The sequence below is a fragment of the Gallinula chloropus genome, assembly GCF_964237585.1.
Source record: "Gallinula chloropus genome assembly, chromosome: 7".
In the NCBI taxonomy this organism is placed as follows: domain Eukaryota; kingdom Metazoa; phylum Chordata; class Aves; order Gruiformes; family Rallidae; genus Gallinula; species Gallinula chloropus.
Window position 1 is genome coordinate 7,850,216 of NC_140092.1, and position 19,312 is coordinate 7,869,527.

At 39.9% G+C, this 19,312-nt stretch overlaps 1 protein-coding gene across 6 annotated transcripts in view; it reads right to left on the reverse strand.

The window, feature by feature from the left end:
- The window catches only part of KCNIP4 (potassium voltage-gated channel interacting protein 4), a gene marked incomplete at both ends in the record, with an annotated part of 400,855 nt that overhangs the window by 188,169 nt on the left and 193,374 nt on the right, over positions 1-19,312 (reverse strand). For 2 of the 6 annotated variants that reach the window (XM_084266834.1, XM_084266830.1), the window contains one exon: positions 2,759-2,858. The exons of the other annotated variants lie outside the window; for them this stretch is intronic. In XM_084266834.1, coding sequence (XP_084122960.1) covers positions 2,759-2,858 — 100 coding nt within the window. Of the gene's footprint in view, positions 1-2,758; positions 2,859-19,312 lie in introns of those variants that run through there. 6 annotated transcript variants of the gene reach the window in all.

Genomic DNA, 19,312 nt, shown 5'->3' on the forward strand with positions numbered 1-19,312 from the left:
TTATTATAATACAAATAATTCGTATTGAAGGGTCTGTAGAAAGCAGAATATTACTTAGACTTATGATAGTTATTATGGCACTAAAAAGAGGAAAATGGTATTTTACTATTAATTTACATAAATTGCACCTGATTCCTACAAATTAGCATGGAAATTGTTGACAAAGTTCAGAATAATGACAATCCAGGGTAGGACAGAAGATAGCCTATCTGCAAGCTGTTTGTGGAGACTAATACTGAAACCTAGATCTGCACCAAAGCTTTCATATGATTTAGAGAGTTTATCATTTATCATCCTGCATTGGGTGCACTGTGTTCCAGATTCTTACTGACTGCACAGATGATTTCCAGACAGACGTAGGACATGTCTTACATACCGTAAACCATTCATTTGTGTGAAACATGCAGAGAGATTTCAATGGGGCATATTAACCTTTGAGGGGAAAAAAAAAAGAAGTAGGAAAACTGATATAACCTATCCAAAACCAGACAACTGCAAATGTCCTTATAACAAACAACATTTTCAGAAAACTGGCACAAACTTCCTCACTGATTTCTGGAATAGCACATGAATAGCCTGAGTACACGTGTAAAATTCATTCTGTCTTAACATTCTACTTAAAAACATCTCCAACATTTGAACAAATTTATGATGCATATACTTTTCAATCAGGGGTGGAAACAAATAGCCTTGGTACTTATGAAAGAAATTAGAATTTTTCAGCTCCCTACTAAAAGTGCATAAATTGTCTTGGTTTTTTGTTTTTGTTTTTCCTGTTGTAATCAGTTCAGATCTTTAATTCTCAAGTTTATGGAAAAAAATGGGAATAAACCTGCACTGTTCCTGAACTATGAGAAAACCGCTTCAAGAGTCTGGGCGATTTAGCTAAGCCCTATTTTCATACATCACTCTTTTTTTATCTATTACTTGATCCCCACGTGATGCCTGTTATCTCATTCACAGCAGAACTCCACAGAGGAATGGGGCATACATGACTTCCCGCGGTTTCATCTAGCTGGCATGCTGGAAGCCTGTCCTGCATCAGGTAGGAAGAAACTTTCAGACTCCATTCATATGCAGACTGCCAGGTTTTTGGTCAGCAAGACAGACAAAGCAGGCAGCTGCACAAGAAACTTATTTCTCAGAGAAATCTTAAAACCACTCACAAGCAGCTTCACTATAGTTCTAATTGTCTTTCAATTATCAGCTTCTCCGGACATGAAAAGAAGTACAGACAACAATCAGGTGCTGATATTTCCCAGGGAATCTGACCAGGTATGACAGTCTGACTCGACAAAGAACACACAAACCTGCCAAACAACCTAAAAAGTAAATGGATCTCTGGATCTCTGCAGCTCTAATGCCAGAGATAACTTTTACCATAACACCTCTCAAGCTGATTGACATTTCTATTTACAACTGAACAGAACCCAAAAAGAAAGTTCATACATCTGAAGGGAATCTCTCTGTTGTAATTTAAGCTCAACACAATGCACTCTAATGGATACATATATTCTTTATAAAAATGCACCTGATAACAGTTCTGCAAGTCCCTGCAGGGCTTTCAGATTCTGTAATCTATACCAGCGAGTCCACAGAAGACAGCAACACAGACAGAGAAACAGCTGAGTGAATTTCCTCATTTAAAATCACTTGAAGAGAAGACCACGTTTCTTGAAAGGGTTACATAAACAGGATTACTGTAGACCTTTTCATAGGAGCAAATTCTGCTTGGATTCTCACTCGTTAACACATGAAACCAAAATCTCTCAGTCAACAAAGTTCCCCTTTTCATAGGCATAAGTATATACACTGTACTCAAATGCTAGCTTACAGAAAGATTTGAAAATACAATATTTCTTCAGTATTTGAGAAACAGACCGTTTCAGTCTGGAACCTAATAAAACCCTGGGTGCAATGAATATCATTACGTTATCACCCATACTGCAATCAGTGGGTATTTTAGACTAACTCCTCATGAGCTAAGAATAACAGCGCTCTTGGATATAAGGTAAAAATAATCAATCTTCCACCAGCTTTTACAAACAAATAGCACATTAGAAATAGAGTAAGTTTCTGGTTTTGGTTTTTTTTTTCATTTTCACTGCTTTACAAACAAACAATATTGCTAAGAAGGAAGGAGGTGATCTAAGATACACAAAACATCAAGCAATAAAACTTGCACTTGATTGCCCTAAGTGAATGTTAAAGTTGCTTATTTTGAATCTGGGTATTGTAGCAGTTCTTCCTCAAGCACATTCTAAAATCTTAACAGTAAATCAAAGACTCAACAGGTTTTTAAATGCTATAAAATATCTACCTTGCTATTACAACAATCCCAGTACAGACGATGTTAACACAAAGAGATTACAAAACAATTTCTAACAGACTGCAAGGCGATTTTAAGGCAATACAACTGTACTTGCACGTTAACCTCCTGAAATCTGCTTTGACCCCTGCTACTTTAAACCTGCAGATTTAAAACAGGAATAAGAGACTCCCGTTTGAAGGCATCTATCTCGGTTTACCACCTAAGTATTCCACTCGCAGTATTCAGGATACCAGTTTGAATTTTCCTGCAAAAAGAAAAGAAAACCACCGCAACTTTAACATCAGCAACACACGGCCGGTGCTGCGTGCAGCCGCTCCGAGGTGACCCAGGTGATGCCTCGCACCGGGTTTACAGGTGCTCCGTGCCTCGCCGCAAGAGAATAACCAGCACAGAAAAATGACAAGCCACTGAAAAGCACTCCCTTACCTTCTAAACCCGCTTCAATCAGCCCAAACTGTTCCAACACTTTAACAAAAAGCACAATCACGATCAAAACTGCTATCATTTCAAGCCCTTCCAAGTTCATGATGAGTTAGGTCATGGTCTGACCACCGCCACTGAGAAAAGTGCTCTTCTGCCTGGCTTTCTTTGCAAAGCCATTAAACTAGGCGCAGAAGGCTCCTGCGAGGGAAGGGGGCGAGCGGGAGGGGAGCGGGCGGGAATACATCCTGTCCACCCGAGCAGAGGCCGGGAGAGGCAGGCGGATCAACTCCGGCCTGCCGGGATTACCCCGCTCCGCCACAGCCGGGCAGCCATGCGGGAAGCGAGGGGCCGCCCGCCCGAGGACCTCCCCCCCCCGCCACCCTCCCTACCCCTCCCCGCCGTGGTCACCCGGGAAATGTCCCCAGGAAAAACGCGGTGCCGGGAGCGCCGGCGGCACATCTGGGCTGGAGCCGCTGCCGCTCCCCGGGCCGGGCGACGGGAGGCAGCGGCGGCGCGGAGCCCGTTGCCTGGGAAACGCGGGACCGGGACGCGCGTCGGGCGCCGAGGGACGGCCCAGGCCTGATGGCGACCTGCGGGAAGATGCTCGCCGGGGGGCTGCAGGAGGACGCGATGGTGGGGGTGGGGAGGGGGGATGGCTGCAGTTGGAAGGTGTCGGCAGCGGCAGCCGGAGGGAGAGGCGCCCCTCGCCTCAGAGTTGTGGCTTTCGCCAGCTGTGTGGGAGAGAAGGATTTGACAGGGTGTGACTTGCCAACTTCTCGGCTAGTTTCTCCGGGTAAATAACTGCCTCAGAACTGTGGGACAGGCGCTGTTGCATGAGGCATGCCATACACAGCATCTTATGCGGGGCACTGCATCGAGAATCCTTTTCTTTCTTTTTTTTTTTTTTGCAATTAAAACAAACAAAACCCCCACTCAAATTCTTCCAGGCTCCTTTACGTGGGCTTATTTGGAAAACACAAACTGAACAGGCTGACAGGGAGAAGGAAAAGCATGCTCGATATTTTTTTATAGTTTCCCACTACAGTAATATTTGATAAATAAAGTATTTTCCATGGAAAACACTTGTGGTGAACTACACAAAAAAAATACACTAACGAGGGGATGGAACTGGTCCCTTGCACCAGTAACAGCCACTGGCCTCTCTACAACAGTTCGCAGTACTGGCAATGTCACACACAGCGCACAGCGCTGTTCATGGTTAAGGATTTACTCTTTAAATCCCTTAATAATTTAGCATCTAAGAAGGAATTTACATTAGAAAAACAGCGCCTCTATTGCAGCAAAAATGAGCAGGGGAACAACTGCAACAAATTTAATCCTGTCTGATAGAGAACCGTCCCCCACACAGTTGGCATCAATTACTGCCAAGGGCTCCATTTTCCTTCTTTCCTTAGATTTAAAAAAAAAATAACCATTGTGTCATGTGAGAACTGGCAGTAACTCCTCAGTCCCCCAGGTACCCTTGCATTGTGATGGGTGTTATCATTACTGAAAACACTGGAATGAAGTGGGAGCAAGGGGGCTAACAGATATAATATAGTGCTTTTGATTCCACAGTGAAAGGATAAATCCATACAATGGGATGTTCACATGCCACTATTTTGTGCTTTTTTTGCTGGGGACTGAAGTCCCTGAAGCTTCTTAGACTTCTTCAGTCAGAAAAACCTAAACACTGTATTTGTTTTATTTCTGCAAGCCACTTGTCCTTGTGTTTTCTTACCTTTATTTGCTGCAAATTTTCACTTTATGTTTTTCTTCTTTTCTCATTTAACATTTGTTTGAAACAAGGCTAAATATCTTTCCTCCCTGAGCCATCTTATCAACGGCTGTAAAGACAGAAGGACCATCTCTCCTTGAATGTGGAACTAAAATGGGTTAAATTATCATCAGCATCAGAGCATCTGCAATCTGTATACCTTTACCCAAAAGGTTGATACAAGTTGTGTTTGGGTACATGCAACGTTGCCACCTGAAATGACATATTCATCTTCCTTAATAACTGGCCTGCTGAAAATGTTAAGATGAAAACACTTTTTAAAAAAGGCACAATATTTACTATTTTTTATGACTGACCCAGAGCTGAGAGCGGAAAACTGGAAAGCAGAGCTTGTGGTGGGCAGTTCTGCAAAGTAGGTGGCTGCCACTCTCCCCAACCCTGGACCCCACAGCTGGCTGTGACCGCACAAATACACATGTGGAGATCTGCAGTGTGGGATCTGCCTCCTTAAGTACAAAGTATGTTTTTCCCAGAGGTGTAGGTCTGCTGCACCGACAGCTAATTCTGACTCTTCTTTCAAGGCACAGCAGAGAAATGCAGAAGAAAGGAAAGAATTAGTATTACTCCAGTTTTACAGATGGATGCCAAAGCACAGTAACAATAATCATCACCAGGGAAAGCTACTACTTTACAAGAAAGCTGTGACTAAACTCAGGTATCTCAAGTGCTGTGAAGTAGCCTTAAGAACCTCCTTTTGATATACATACAGCTAATCTAGCATCCAGTTAAATATTCCTCCCTGCATTAGGTCATTATTTTTTAACAAAACTTTATGAAACCTTATAAAAAAGATTTCTCCTGTAGGAACACAAGATAGCACAAAGCTATCTCTGACCCCTGCATTCCTACCTGCTTAAAAAGGGAGTTGACTCTTTTGACAGGTAAGGTTACAGACTGCGCAACACAATTATTTCTCTCTCCAAGTACCTTGCCAAAACCAGTGAAGTGGCCTGTTGGTTTCTTCTTTACCTTCCATTAAAAAATAGAAAGTGAACTGCATTTACCCATACAGTTATATCAAAACATGACAAGACAAATGTAGCTAACATACTTGCAAATATTTAAACCCTATTTTCCCTCTTGTCTAACTACCCAATCCTTAACAGACTGTGGAATTAAACTTGGAAAAGGTCGACAAGGTAAGTAGGAATGCAGAAAAAAGGAATAGGAGGAAAGATATTAATGCATAAATTACCATGACCTATAGGGGTTTTATACACAACAGCACACAGCTGTGTTTTCTTTATGTGTAAGTGCAGGTAGGTTTCAGCCTAGAAAGTATTAAAGATGCTGTCTAGTTTTCATCAAAGCATTTCACAGGTTCTTAGTTTTTATCATGAGAGCGAATGTATTAAATTGAAGTCACTGGTTATATTTCGAGCTGTGGACCTATCTAAATGGTATCTTGTCATCCTGCGATGGAGCTCTAAATGACAATGCAGTGACTATTTACTGAAACTAAGATCCTTGATATTATTATTACTAATGCTACTGGTTAATCCTATGTATCACAAAGTGTTAATGCTAAAAAAGACCCAATCCATTTAGACTGAAAAGAGATGAGTGGGTCTACATATGGAGTCCCAGCAATGGTTGTATTTCTTTCTCACCTTTCTTTTTCTCCTGCTCTCATATTCATCTGCGTGGCATTAAGCCACTCTCAGTTTTTTGTCATGGCTTCCATGAGGATTTGGTTAAAAAAGTTCAGATTAGTGATCTGAGCTAACCTTGATGACTTTGCATAAAGCAAACTTGCACTTTCACACATGGACTGCTCTACAAACAGATTTTAGGGAAGGCTGGGGGGTCATTAGTGGTAGAGCTAACTGGCAGAGCTGGTGCCAAAGAGGATGTCTATGCACTGTGAGAGAAAGCTGAACAGCACCAGAGGGAGTCCAATGTCATCCACATAGTCTGAGAACAGAATCTCTAATAGAAACTACAGTTTCTCCATTTTGACTGAGAACAACCTAATTTTTTTTTTAGGCATGCATATGATGCAGGTAGAAATCATGCTGTAAAGCTAGAGCATGCTAACGATTGCTTTAGAAGTGATGTCCCTGCAGCTTATTACAAAGATAAATAATATTTTTTCTCCTATCTTTAATAAGAATAGCTTTGGATAAATATTCCAACATCCAATAAAATCATTAACATTTCTGTGTAGCTATTTTAAATAAATTTATATCTTTTAATCTTAAAAGGGGTAAAACACTTTCTTTCTAAAGAAGAAAATGGGCCAAAGAATCTTGAAGTATCACAAGTGCAAATATTTTATTATCTCTACAGTTAACTATCATTATACTTGAATATCCTTTTTCCCCTCCCATAGATTTACAACTAGCAAAAAAACCCAAAAACCATAAATGTAAACTAAAAATCCACCAACCTAGATCTTCTAGCTCATCAAAACACTGAGCAAAACCAGAAAAAAAGATACAAAGTTTTCTTAGTTTTAATTTAACCCTGTTTCTTAGTAAATATTTAATCGAAAGAAGAGATACAAAATGCTACAATGTATTCAGCTATTATGAATGTTAAATCTTACAATGGCACACACAGCAATCTGATGTCACAGTGCCTTATTTTCATAACTTTTATCTAAGTGAACATCCTGACCTGTGCCCAATGTTTTTCACTGTCACAAATGATTAAGATAGGAAAAGTTACGTACTACAATATTCATAAGCAGGCTTTTCAAAGACTTGGACATAAAACATCTTCACCAGCCAAGTAAGACATAGTCCCTGCTGCAAAGTATACCTAAAGATCAGGGTAATATCGTAACATCGCTCTTCAGAAGTTGTGGGTAGCTATAAATGTCAGAAGCAGCATAAAGTCTGTCAACATGCCAGTTATTCTAAATAGCCTTCCAAACGGTATGTGGGTATCGTGGAGCTCTTAAAATGGAATTACATTTCAACTTTATCCCTTTCCATACAGTGAAAATATGGCTGCCTGAATCTGGTAGTGTGTATTTCTGGAAATTGATGCAGGCATCATATTAACTGTGACCACGAACAGTATGTCATTAGAAAGACAGACATTTTCTCATCACATGTAAAACCACCACTGTGAAAAGTCAATTTTTACTGGAGGTCCTTAAGCCTAATTAAAAGGAAAAAAAATCTTCAAAAAAGTTCAATGTCTTAAAAATGTCAGGCAACTATATTTTAAAACTCTCTGTGGAAACTGGAGCTGAAAAATACTTGGCTGTTGTAATTCCACAGATGAAGCTCAAATGCTCTCATGATTTCTTCATGCCACCTATTTATTATCAAGGATTTTTCTCCTAAGAAACTTAATGATTTTTCAAGTGTTTGCACTTGCACTTGATATATTGATCATTTTCCAAACTACAGAGAAAATCCTGTCACATAGAAGTTCAAGAGAGTTATTAACTGTCATTTGTAAAACTCCTATGCATTTTCAGCAACAAAAAAACCTAACGGAGCAAGCATCATTTCAAATTCCAAGTAACTCAGAGTATGTCAAGGGATGGTGTTTTATGATACTTGCTTTAACTTGCTCCGAACGACACATGGCCTCAAAATGTTTATGTTCAATGCCTCACACAACTGTGGGACACAACAGGTGTATCAGGTCTCCAGCAGCTTATCTCACTATGCCTGTTAGTATGTGGCCCTCCACTCAGTCAGTATTGTTCAACAGCCTGTGCTATTCTGCCAGAGTGTAAGTCCGTGAGCTAACGCTTGGGACACAAGTGGTTTCACTGAAACTTTCCTCACCATGTCAGTCCATCAGGCTTTTAACCTGGGTATGACCCCTTATTTATTTCTCCCTTTATGATCTCAAATCCAGGGTATACCTAATGTGTCCAACGCAACAGCTGTAGGATTCAACGTCTTTTAGCTGCCAGACAACTAAAATTTTATTTTAGAATCCCATGGGTTTGCTCCTCAACTATTGTGACCTTCTCTTTCCTGTTGTTGTCAAGTGCCATTCTGCTCCTCTTTATATCCACTCAGGATACTGCTGCAAAGGTCATCATTCTGGCTTACCACTCCAACCATCTCAGCCCTCCCTTTATATTTCAAATGAACCAACTCCATCACATAGGAAGTATTTGCCATCTCCTTCAAGGCTAACATACTCTGGCCACACCTAGTCACTGCTGACTTTTAGAGAGTATTGAGCTGTTACCCCACTCAAGAAATGATGCTAGCTTTACTTATTTGGAAGTTACACTTTATTCAGAAGAACTGCTGCTGGCTCTAACGCATCCTCTTAATATTCTGAAATGTAATATCTGTTCTCCCTGTGCTACAAATTTTCTGTGATACACAGCATGTGGATGCTGACATTTTTGAACACATAGCTATGGACAGACTGAGAATTTTATGACACAATGTGGTCAAATTTTCATCCGCATAGCAAAGGGAGAAGACACATCATTAATAATTAGAAACAAAGTTAATAATTAGAAATGGGCTCTATTTTTTGCTACATTTTTTGCTGCATATTATTGGAAAACTGCCAAGCTTCCTGTGGACTTCAGCTGTGAACACTGTATTAAGTTAACTTTATCATAAATATGATTAGGAATCTTCTCTGCAGCCTCAAAGCAAGAGACTGACAGATGAGTTCCTCCAGTTCAGCTGATGCAGCATGTGGATGTTTGCCAGACTTTTCTTCCTAATCCCTTGCTGGTTCATTAGTCGCTCACTGCAGACAACAAGAGTCTTTCATGCCAATCAACAGTAAGAAGTCACAGGATAGTCTAGCTCATATACCTACAGAAAACAGCTTGAGAGATTGGAGGAAGACAGCGTCTTTCATAGTTCTGCTTAAAAAAATCTCCAACCAACCACAATCAAAACAGAAGCCAAAAGCTAGGAGATCTACAACCAGTGTCTGCTGAGCCTTACAGCCTGAATTAAACACTGGTGTGCTTTTAGGGTGTGCTTCTGGTCCAAAGGGTAAGCTTCTGCTTTGCTCAGAGGTTTTTATTTTTAAAAATGATAGAACAAAAGAGCACCAATGTCTTCTTTATTTAATTTATTATTACACCAGCATATATAAAGTGAATAAAGCAAGCTGACAGTCACTTTCCAACTCTGCCCAATTAACCTGCTTGGAGCACTATGAAGGAGCCCAAGTAGTTTCTTCCTAACAACTCAACATTATCTCTTTTTTTTTATCCTGCTAGACCTCTACCATGTACAAACCTGATACAAGCAAATCCATGTGTCTAAGCAAAGTTTGTTGTACATTAAACTACTATTACTTTTGTTAGGATTTTTTTTGGTAGGAGGGTGATGCTAAGATGTCATATTACAGAAACTCACTGAAGGATGTGTTAGGTTGCCCAAAGAATTAAGAGGGATTGTACCATTTTTCTCATGGTGAAAAAACATCTTACAAAGAACTTACACCAACCAAAGAACTTACATTCAACAGTAATGTTTATCTCATTGATACTCAGTGATTATTAATGGTTGTTTTAAACCAGATGACAAAGGTGGATAGCTCTTTTATATGAACAATGGTACAGAAACCAACACTTGGATTAGCAGTCTCAGCAGGCAGTCCTAACCAGTTCAGTTGAATATGTGGTCCTTGCAGCACAGGTTTGAGGAACATCAGCACACTAGCACAGAACAAAAGATTTTTGTGCATTGAGCACCAAGACTTGGAGACATTCAACATTGCTAAACTCAACAGAGCTACTCTTAATAGGTAGGAAATTCTTCTTGCTATCTAAGTATTCTCTCTTTATGCGATATAAATGCCTATATAACCACTTCTGTCTTCTATTATTACATTCTTTGGTGTCAGGTGAGTATTTTTATTTATAAAGTGGTCATCTGCATACCAAAAACATGGCTTCTTTTTCAACAGATTAATAATTCTATCAGTTCCTTAGTCCTCACCACTGCACTTCTGAATGCTGCTTTTATTTAAATGCAGATTTGCTGCACTGGAAAGATTACACATTCTGCACTTGTGTCTAGAAGGTGAACATGTTTCTGTGTGAGTTGGTAACCTTCCAAAATGGCACAGAAATTTCAGGAGCAAAGACAGACCCAGTAGAGACAAAAAGAACAAACAAGACACTGAAAATTGTTTACATATTAATCTTTAAAAGTGTCAAAAGACCGTTGCTCTTTCATTTTAATCTTATAAGAATTTCTACTAGAGGCCATATAATATTTGCTTTGCTTTTATATTCACTGGCAATACATGATGAAGAGAGCTCCTAGTGTTCCAGGGAGTTCAGAAATGTAAAACAATACAAAATATGACATTTAATGAACCCCACCTGTCAAAACAAACAAAAAACAAGTGGGAAGCCTGAAAAGCCTCGCTACACTTAGGTATTTGTTTTGTGTTTCCCATTGCTTTCTCTGAATACCTTATCAGTTTTTGGATTGATGTTCGATCCCTGTATTGTCTCTCACCACCAAAATGACATTAAGATCTGCACAGTTACTTCATCTTGGATAAACTAGATAAACTTGGATAAACATCTTGGATAAACAGGCATCCATAACAAAGAACAAAGAGTGAAAACACTTAACAGGAGTTATGGTAATTAAAACAGAGGTTGATAAAAGAGGACATCAAGCATAGATGGATATGGTATATCACTTCAAGGCTCTGAATAGCCCAGGTCTGCCATGTGTAAAGCACAGACTCTCATGAAACAAAGATGAAGCTTTTCCTATGGGATATTTTACTACCATTATTAATACTGCTAGTATACCAGTGTGTAGGAGACTCCATAGTTTCTTGTTGGCTGTTGAAAATATAAAAGGGCCTACTTGAGTAGCAAGTTTGAGCCCTGTAAGGCATCAGAGGATGCATGTGGTATGCAATGGCCCAGTAAAACTTTCACCCAGCTGTCTGAAAGGGTTAATTTCCACAGGCTGTCAGGTGAAAATTTGGCTGCACCTCAAATACTGTGCTCTGTTTTGGGCCTCTCATTGAAAGAAAGGCATCAAGGCCCTGGAGCATGACCACAGAAGGGCAACCAAGCTGGTGAAGGGACCAGAGAGCAAATCTTACGAGGAGCAGCTGAGGGAACTAGGATGGTTTAGCCTGGAGAAGAGGAGGCTGAGGGGAGACCTTATCACTGCCTACCTGAAAGGAGGTTGTAGAAAGGTGGGTGTTGGTCTCTTTACCCAAGCAACAGGTGGGGGAATGGACTCAAGCTGCACCAGGGCAGGTTCAGATTAGACATTAGAAAAAACTTCTTCACTGAAAGGGTTGTCAGGCATTGGAACAGGCTGCTTAGGGAGATGGTTGTGTCACCATTGCTGGATGCATTTAAAACACAGGTAGATGAGGTGCTCAGGGATATGGTTTAGTAGAGGATGGGTATGTTTGGACTCGATGATCTCATAGGTCTTTTCCAACGTAGTGATTCTGAGCTATGGTACACATCCATTCAAATCCTACGTAGGATCCCCACAGTATCCCACTGCAGGTCTTCCACCTCCCAGCAATAGAGACAGGGTCAGGATTTTTCCCTTGGTTATACCTAAAGCCATGAATTGTTGATGCCTGTTTTGCAACCTGCCTGCCGTGGCCTGTGGGCTTGACTATTTCCACGCTGTGTGACACAGAATTCTGTATGACAGTATTTTTTAAGCAGTATTTTCATCTCATTGCTTGCAGCACCACTCATTTGAATATAATTTTTCTTCATCTTCTCTGACTGTTTTGTATCTTTGCACTATTTCCTGCTGACATCACCAATCACTAACAGCATGTATTGTTCTATAGCATCCTCTTTTTGTTCTCCTTTGCCCCTGGCACTAATCATTTGGAACGTGAATATCAAATTATACAGATGAAGTTTGCCTCTGCTTTGTCTAGTTTTTTATTCTGAACTGTCACTGCAGAAGAGACTACCTTACAGTAAGTAAGCCACAGATTACTGTATTTTGACAATGTAGTTGTGTATCAAGTAACAGTGATCTCAGAACAATTCTTTATCCATGTCAGATCTATTATCCATCTCTACTTGTCTGGTATCTCAGCATCAAAGTGAAATGTGTAATCTTTTCTACCAAAATACAGAAATACAGAATTTTTCTATCAAAATAGAGAAATGTAAAGTGACTCCTTGGTGAGTAACAGTGGTATGAACTGCATGTGATGTTCTACCCATTTAACATTAGGATTCTATTTTACTGTCTATGCTCAACTATGGCTGCATGTACCATTTTCAAAACATTGCCAACGACACCCTACAAACATCTTCTTTCCTGTGGCTTTTCACCATGGTATTTCCGACAGTTCTGTCATTTCTACATAGAGAGTATCTCCACATTTTCAAAAAAACAGACATGCAGACAACGATATGCTAGTTTTGACTGCTGGAAGAACTGAACTTCCATCACATGTGCTTTGACATACCCATTCACATTGTATCCTTGCCAGGTGATCTTACAACTTGTTAGTAAAGACTCTAGCAAGCACAAGATAAAACGTTACAAAAGACAGCTCAGGATTGAGCTTTGTAGCTTAATAATAGATTTAACCTAACTGCTAACCTCTGTAAAAATAACTGAGTGTCTTGTTCTGATAAATGTAGGGAAAATACCCAAGAGCTATTTGATATAATATTCAGAGAGTACCCAGAATGACTTTTAAAATTATGCTATAGTCCCCATAACTCATAAGCTGTGAATCCTAAGTACCAAAGTCTGTGGAGTCTAGGTGTTTGAAGATAAGTTCTAAAGCTAAATTTTGACATGCTCTAAGAATATTACGTTTGTGATGTCAGAATAATGCTGATCCTTCTTCTCAGTAATGTCAATTAATGTGCTTGTAGGTCTTAGTAATAGTGGCTCTAAAAAGTCATCAATAGTAGGTATTTCACAGATTCTCATTTAGATATATATACGTATATCAAGTGGATAATAAAAGGACTAAACATTTTGCTTATTACAATCTGATACTTAAGTAGACATGAGAGCTTTTGATATATTCCAATAATCAAAGAAGTTCTGCAGGCAGGGAAGGATAGCAAACTGTCTGGGTTCTTTTCCCGTTCATATGGGGACCATTTTCAATGATCCAGAACGAATTCAGAGACACTTTGAAAAACTACACAATTTGCATGGAGTTATTCCTCATTCTGATGCCATACATTGGTGAAGCTTGTTCTGGGCATGAACCTTTGAAATCTGTTCTATTTCCAAATCACCACCTCATATCATTGCAAAAATACTAGTAGAAGCATCAAGTTAAAAATTTAATATAGTAATTGTCTGAAACCAGAGCAGTGTTATAGTGATCACCATCAGAGGTGCACCTAGCTCTGCCCAGAGTTAAACACATATAGACCTTACCAAGTTTCAAAAATGGGATCACTGAAGTTGAATAAATTCACAGAAAACATGGTCTAAGCAAGACAACGATAAACCAAAAACATTCCTTTGGGAAAGCAGACTTACAATACATCTGTGGCAGAAATATTTCTGAAAGAAGCATCAACTTAGAATAACTTTTGAAGAATTCCGCAGACTCAGAATTGTAAAGCTGTAGAATTTTAAGGGCTCTCAGGAATCTACCTAGTCCGGTCTCCTGCATTGTACTTTATTGACAGACATCTATAAAGAAACCTGACTCATATGAATAAGTATTATGATGATGCTCATGGGAAACAAAAAACAACCCAAACAAAAAATAACCCAATTCAGGGAGACCGGCAGTCTGTTTGTCCATTGAACTGGAAAAGAAAGTCCTGCCAGAAATTCCACAAATGCAGAAAACATCTGTGCACAATTATTTTGAATTTTGAGCATTGCATTAATTGAAAGACAAATACAATTAGGGGAAGTCATAGAGTTCCTGACTTGCTAAAAGAATTTATTCAAGAGAAGACAGCATCTGCTCTATGAAATAAATTTAGCATTGATATGGTAGTTTTGGCTGGAGAGACCACTTAATCTGTAATACATGTTTAAGCCAGTACCCATTTCAGGCAATCTTGATCAGAAATACGTATTTCTGACCTCATGAACTCTTTTGGAGGAATTCAGTATTGCAGCAGAGAAGCTGCTTTATTCTGAGGGAGTTGCTGCCAATTACTCAACATATAAATTATTTTGCTCTTGAATGTGTTGATGGCTTGGCAGAGATGAGCCCTAAATAAGTGTCTCATTGCATTTTAACAGTTTATGTGTCTGGACTTCAATTTCATGTAATTTATGGAACACTAGAGAGCTTTATTACAAGGTTCAGGATAAATTAAATGAAAATCAAGTGCAAATGAAGTATGGGTCATCCATAAGCAGAATTCAAAGAGATGCTGGAAAGCAGAAGAGCATCTGTTACAGAATCCAAAAAGACAGATGGATTTACAGTACATTTGTTTTCTGAAAATTAAGTGGTTTGGCTGAGGTTGGACCATGTCTTGTTAGAGAATAAGGAAGATGCCCAAGAAAATTGGGCTAACAATCATCTGGACACACTACTCTAGTGTAGCCCCAATACCACTTTGAGTGCAGAGAACGAACAGCGAGAGCTTTCAAGATCAGGAAATTAATATGTGAGATAATGTTTCTCTTCTCCCAGTTGAAGGACCTCAGCTGAAAAAAGAACCAAACAACCAAGAAAAACAACAATGCACTCTGTAATACTATCTGGGAGCAACAAGACCTACAGAAACCAGTGGTTACAAAGGTACTGGACTTAGTTTGCTATTGGCTTCTCATATATAGTCCTTTGCAGATGTAGAAAACAGGTGCAGTTTTACCAGTTTAAAATGATACCTGATGTTCATTTAGTGCTGGAGCACTAAATGGCATGCCAGCATGCTCCTATGCAGTATTTAGTATGAGCATGCCAGCATGAGAAAGAAGGTGACCAGGATCAGCTGAAAACTGCAGAGCAAGACTTCTCTCTTTGAAGTTGATGCTTACAGCTTTAAACTCATGATTTATGAGTGACTACTAACTGAGAATGAGAGGGAAAAGACAGAATGAGGTATTCTGTACTTTCTTCTCTCCAGCTGTGCCCTGGCCTTGCAGCATGTTGGCTGTGCTTTTGGAGCATACGGTCACAAGGAACTTTTCTCTGTGGAGCACTTTTGTACTGCTGTAGCCTGTAGGCAGGAGACTGATTAGTCTTGTTACAACTACTACATGTTCCTGTGCAACTAGTTATGAACTTACACAAGGGACAGCTGTTTATTAAGATATGTCTACTTATTAAGTAGTTATTAATTTATGTCTTAACTTACATTGGGAGCAATTATGCCTTCAAGGCTTCTCTCCCAGCCAGTGCACTGTCACTACAAACACACCAAAGAGAACAGAGCTGTATGCAGGCTGCCCAACAAGCCCAACCTGTCACTACAACAGGAAACTGGCAGGACTGCCAAATAAAAAGTTTACCTTATTAAAGTATGATTCAGTTATTTTAAGAAACCCACAACCTGCCTAACCCCTCCCAACCTCCTCCCAAAACAAAAAAAATTAAAAAAAAACCCAACTTTGATTGCAAAACGGTGCTTTATGTAGTCTGGGCTTTTTTAATGTGGCCGATAACACCAAATACAGGACAGTCACAAACAAAATCAAGCTCTGTATTTCTGTTTGCTTTAACACATGCTGATGGAGTGCCTAAGAGTGCCATTACATTTTTTAAAAATAGAAGGTACATGAATAGGCATGCACCTCAGTTTTTAAAAGAAGTGAGTCACAGCTCTTCAATTATGGGATTATTTTTTTCTGTGCTCCTTTATTTTAAATTTAAGAAAGGACATTATTTGTACATCTTATTGCATCCTTATCAAAATCCTGTGAACATAGTTAATCTCACTTCATGTGATTGGGATAACAGCAATAATAACACTGTGAAAAGCAATAAAGCTCGTTGTTAATGTGGTTTACTGAAGCAGATAATGAGATCTGGTATTTTACCTTGAAAGTAATACTGACAAGTAGCACTTTACTCAGTAAATATTCTTCTCTGGGAGTTCGGTTGTATGAAAAGGAAAACTTGATTTCTACTATGAATCCAACTTCATCAGCATTTTCTTACTGTATTCTGGAAACTGCTTCATTTCTGTATATATGTGCTCTTCCTGTGTTGTAACCAATAGCACATAGGACTTGACACCTTCCCCAGAAGTGTTTTGCAGTAATATTTGTTGCTCACCTTTAGAAAGGGAAACAAACTTTGGAGGTTATGAGGTGCTTTCCATAACAGTTATAGAGCCAAAAGTATAATCTGCATATACTGTTGTCCATCCTGGTGTTCAGTCTGTCTGCTATAACAAAGTACCTACAACACCACTCTAATTTTGTTGCAGCTTCTGTAATTACCTTAAGTGTGCTAGTCTGATGTGAAAGACTGAAAAAGACAAGGCAGAGTACAGCTCTTGCTGTGAAAAAAAAAAGCAATTTGGAAAAGTAGAAGCAGACTTGTACTTCTGTGGTGGGTTGACCCTGGCTGGAAGCCAGGTGCCGACCAAAGCCACTCTACCACTGCCCTCCTGAGCTGGACACGGAAGAGAAGATATAATGAAAGGTTTGTGGGTCAAAATAAAGACAGGGACAGGTCATTCATCAATTACCATCACAGGTAAACCAGACTCGACTTGGGGAAAAAATAATTTATTGCCAATGAGGATAGTGGGATATAAACCAAAATCTTAAAAATGCCTTCCTTTCCTGCACACCCCCCCCTCTTCCCTTCTACCCTGCCCTCAACTTCACTCCTGATTTCTCTACCTCCCTGAGTGCCACAGGAGGACAGGGAATGGGGGCTGCAGTCACTTCATCACATATTGTAAATTAAGGGGAAGGACTACTCATACTCTTTCCCTGCTCCAGCATGGGGTCCCACTCATGAGAGACAGTACTCCCTGAACTTCTCCAGCATGAGTCCTTCCCATAGGCTGCAGTTCTTTGCAAACTGCCCCAGTGTGGCTTTCACAGGGTGTAGAACTTCAGGACCAGCCTGCTCCAGTGTTAGTTCCCCATGCGGTCACAACTTCTGCCAACAAATCTGCTCCATTATGGGATCCTCTCTCCATGGATCCACAGGTCCTGCCAAGAGCTTGCTCCAGCATGTATTTCCCACAGACTCACAGCCTCCTTTGGGTGTCTCCACCTGCTCCAGCATGGGGTTCTCCACAGGCTGCAGGTGGATATCTGCTCCACCATTAACCTCCCACAGGCTTCAGGGAAATCTCTCCTCTGGTGCCTGAAGCACCTCCCACCCCTCCTCGTTCACTGATCTTGGTGTTTACAGTTTTTCCTCTCACATATTCTCATTCCTCTCTCTGGCTGCTGTTCCACTGCAGGCTTGTTTTTCCCTTCCTAAATATGTTATCCCAGAAGTGCTATCACCATCACTCAGCTTTGGGCAGCGGCAAGTCCATCTTGGAGCTGGATGGCACTGGCTCTATTAGACACAGAAGAAGCTTCTGGCAATTTCTTACAGTCTCCAAAATTCTTTCAACTTGTCATCATAGATTTTCTCCACAAGGAGTCTCAGTGACTTAACCAACTTTTGAAGCTGGCAAACTCTTGAAATACAAACTTGAAAAATATTCTGGCTGAAATGGCACAGAAGCCTCTACATGACATAGAGGCTTCTGGTAATTCTGCAACTAAAAATAACCAGTAATGAAAGAATTCAGCTTAGCACTGACTTAGTTTCAACCTCTTCTCAAAGTGCTATCAAATCTTGATCCAAGCATTGTGAGGAACAAGTAAGTGGAAGACATCCCAGAATAATGGAGCTGAATCCACTAATTGTTATTAACTCTCTCCTTGTTTTGCACTACTTTACTTGAGCTAGATAAAGTGTTGGGGTTGACAAACTTGAGATTTTTATATTCCGAGAATGAAAATGAGACATTTTAATAAAGCTATTTCTGACTTCATAGTAACAGCAGAATCCCAAACTCTTAGTTCATAACTCTACCGATGCTGAATGTGAGAAAGCTTGATGCACTTAGAAAGAACAGGATGATAAACTTTTGAATACCTGTGCAAAGTCTAGCTATGATGAGTTTTGACTTGAATCGCACGTGCTATTGGAACACCTGACTTGTCCCACCTGCCAGGCAGGTACTGCTTTTGATCTGCAGAGGTGCAGTCATTTCTATGGCAAGAAGAATCTCTTGGGCTTTTGCAAAGAACTGCCCACAGCACAATCATATGAGACCTAGTAAGGACCAGCTGCCAAAAAACCTGATCTGTGTGTGTCTGGTGGCAATATATATCCAGATGTCAGCTTGACTGCAGCTACATCTTTAAATGAGCTACCTGATGTGTGGGAGATCCCTCTTTTGCTTTATCCCTCTTTTTCCATCCATGCTAAAACTTGCAGGTTATCTGTGGCACTCTATATAATAAAGTCTGGGAGCCCCAAAAAAATCCTGGATTTGTGACACTATATACAGGCAAAGACATTCCCCTTAAGTCATGGAATAAATAGATCTTGTGACAATGCATTCAACTCAGAGAAAGACAAGCTCATCTGGTTGTCATAATTCACTTAAAATTATGGCACTTCTTGCCATAAGGAACAGTAACAACCACTGCAAATGTAAACTGTTCAGACAGAATGCATATTTATTTTGTAGGTTTAAATCAAAGTGGAGCAGACATTGCCGAGGCTGAAGCTAGTGAAAAATTAAGTAGATTTGCTTTTCCCACCCCAGGCATTTATTTTAAAACCTCTGGTGTTTGTACATGAGAGAGCAAGATGTTGAAATACGGCAGAAGGAAATTCCAAGGCAGAGAGAGAGAGAATGTGATGGAACT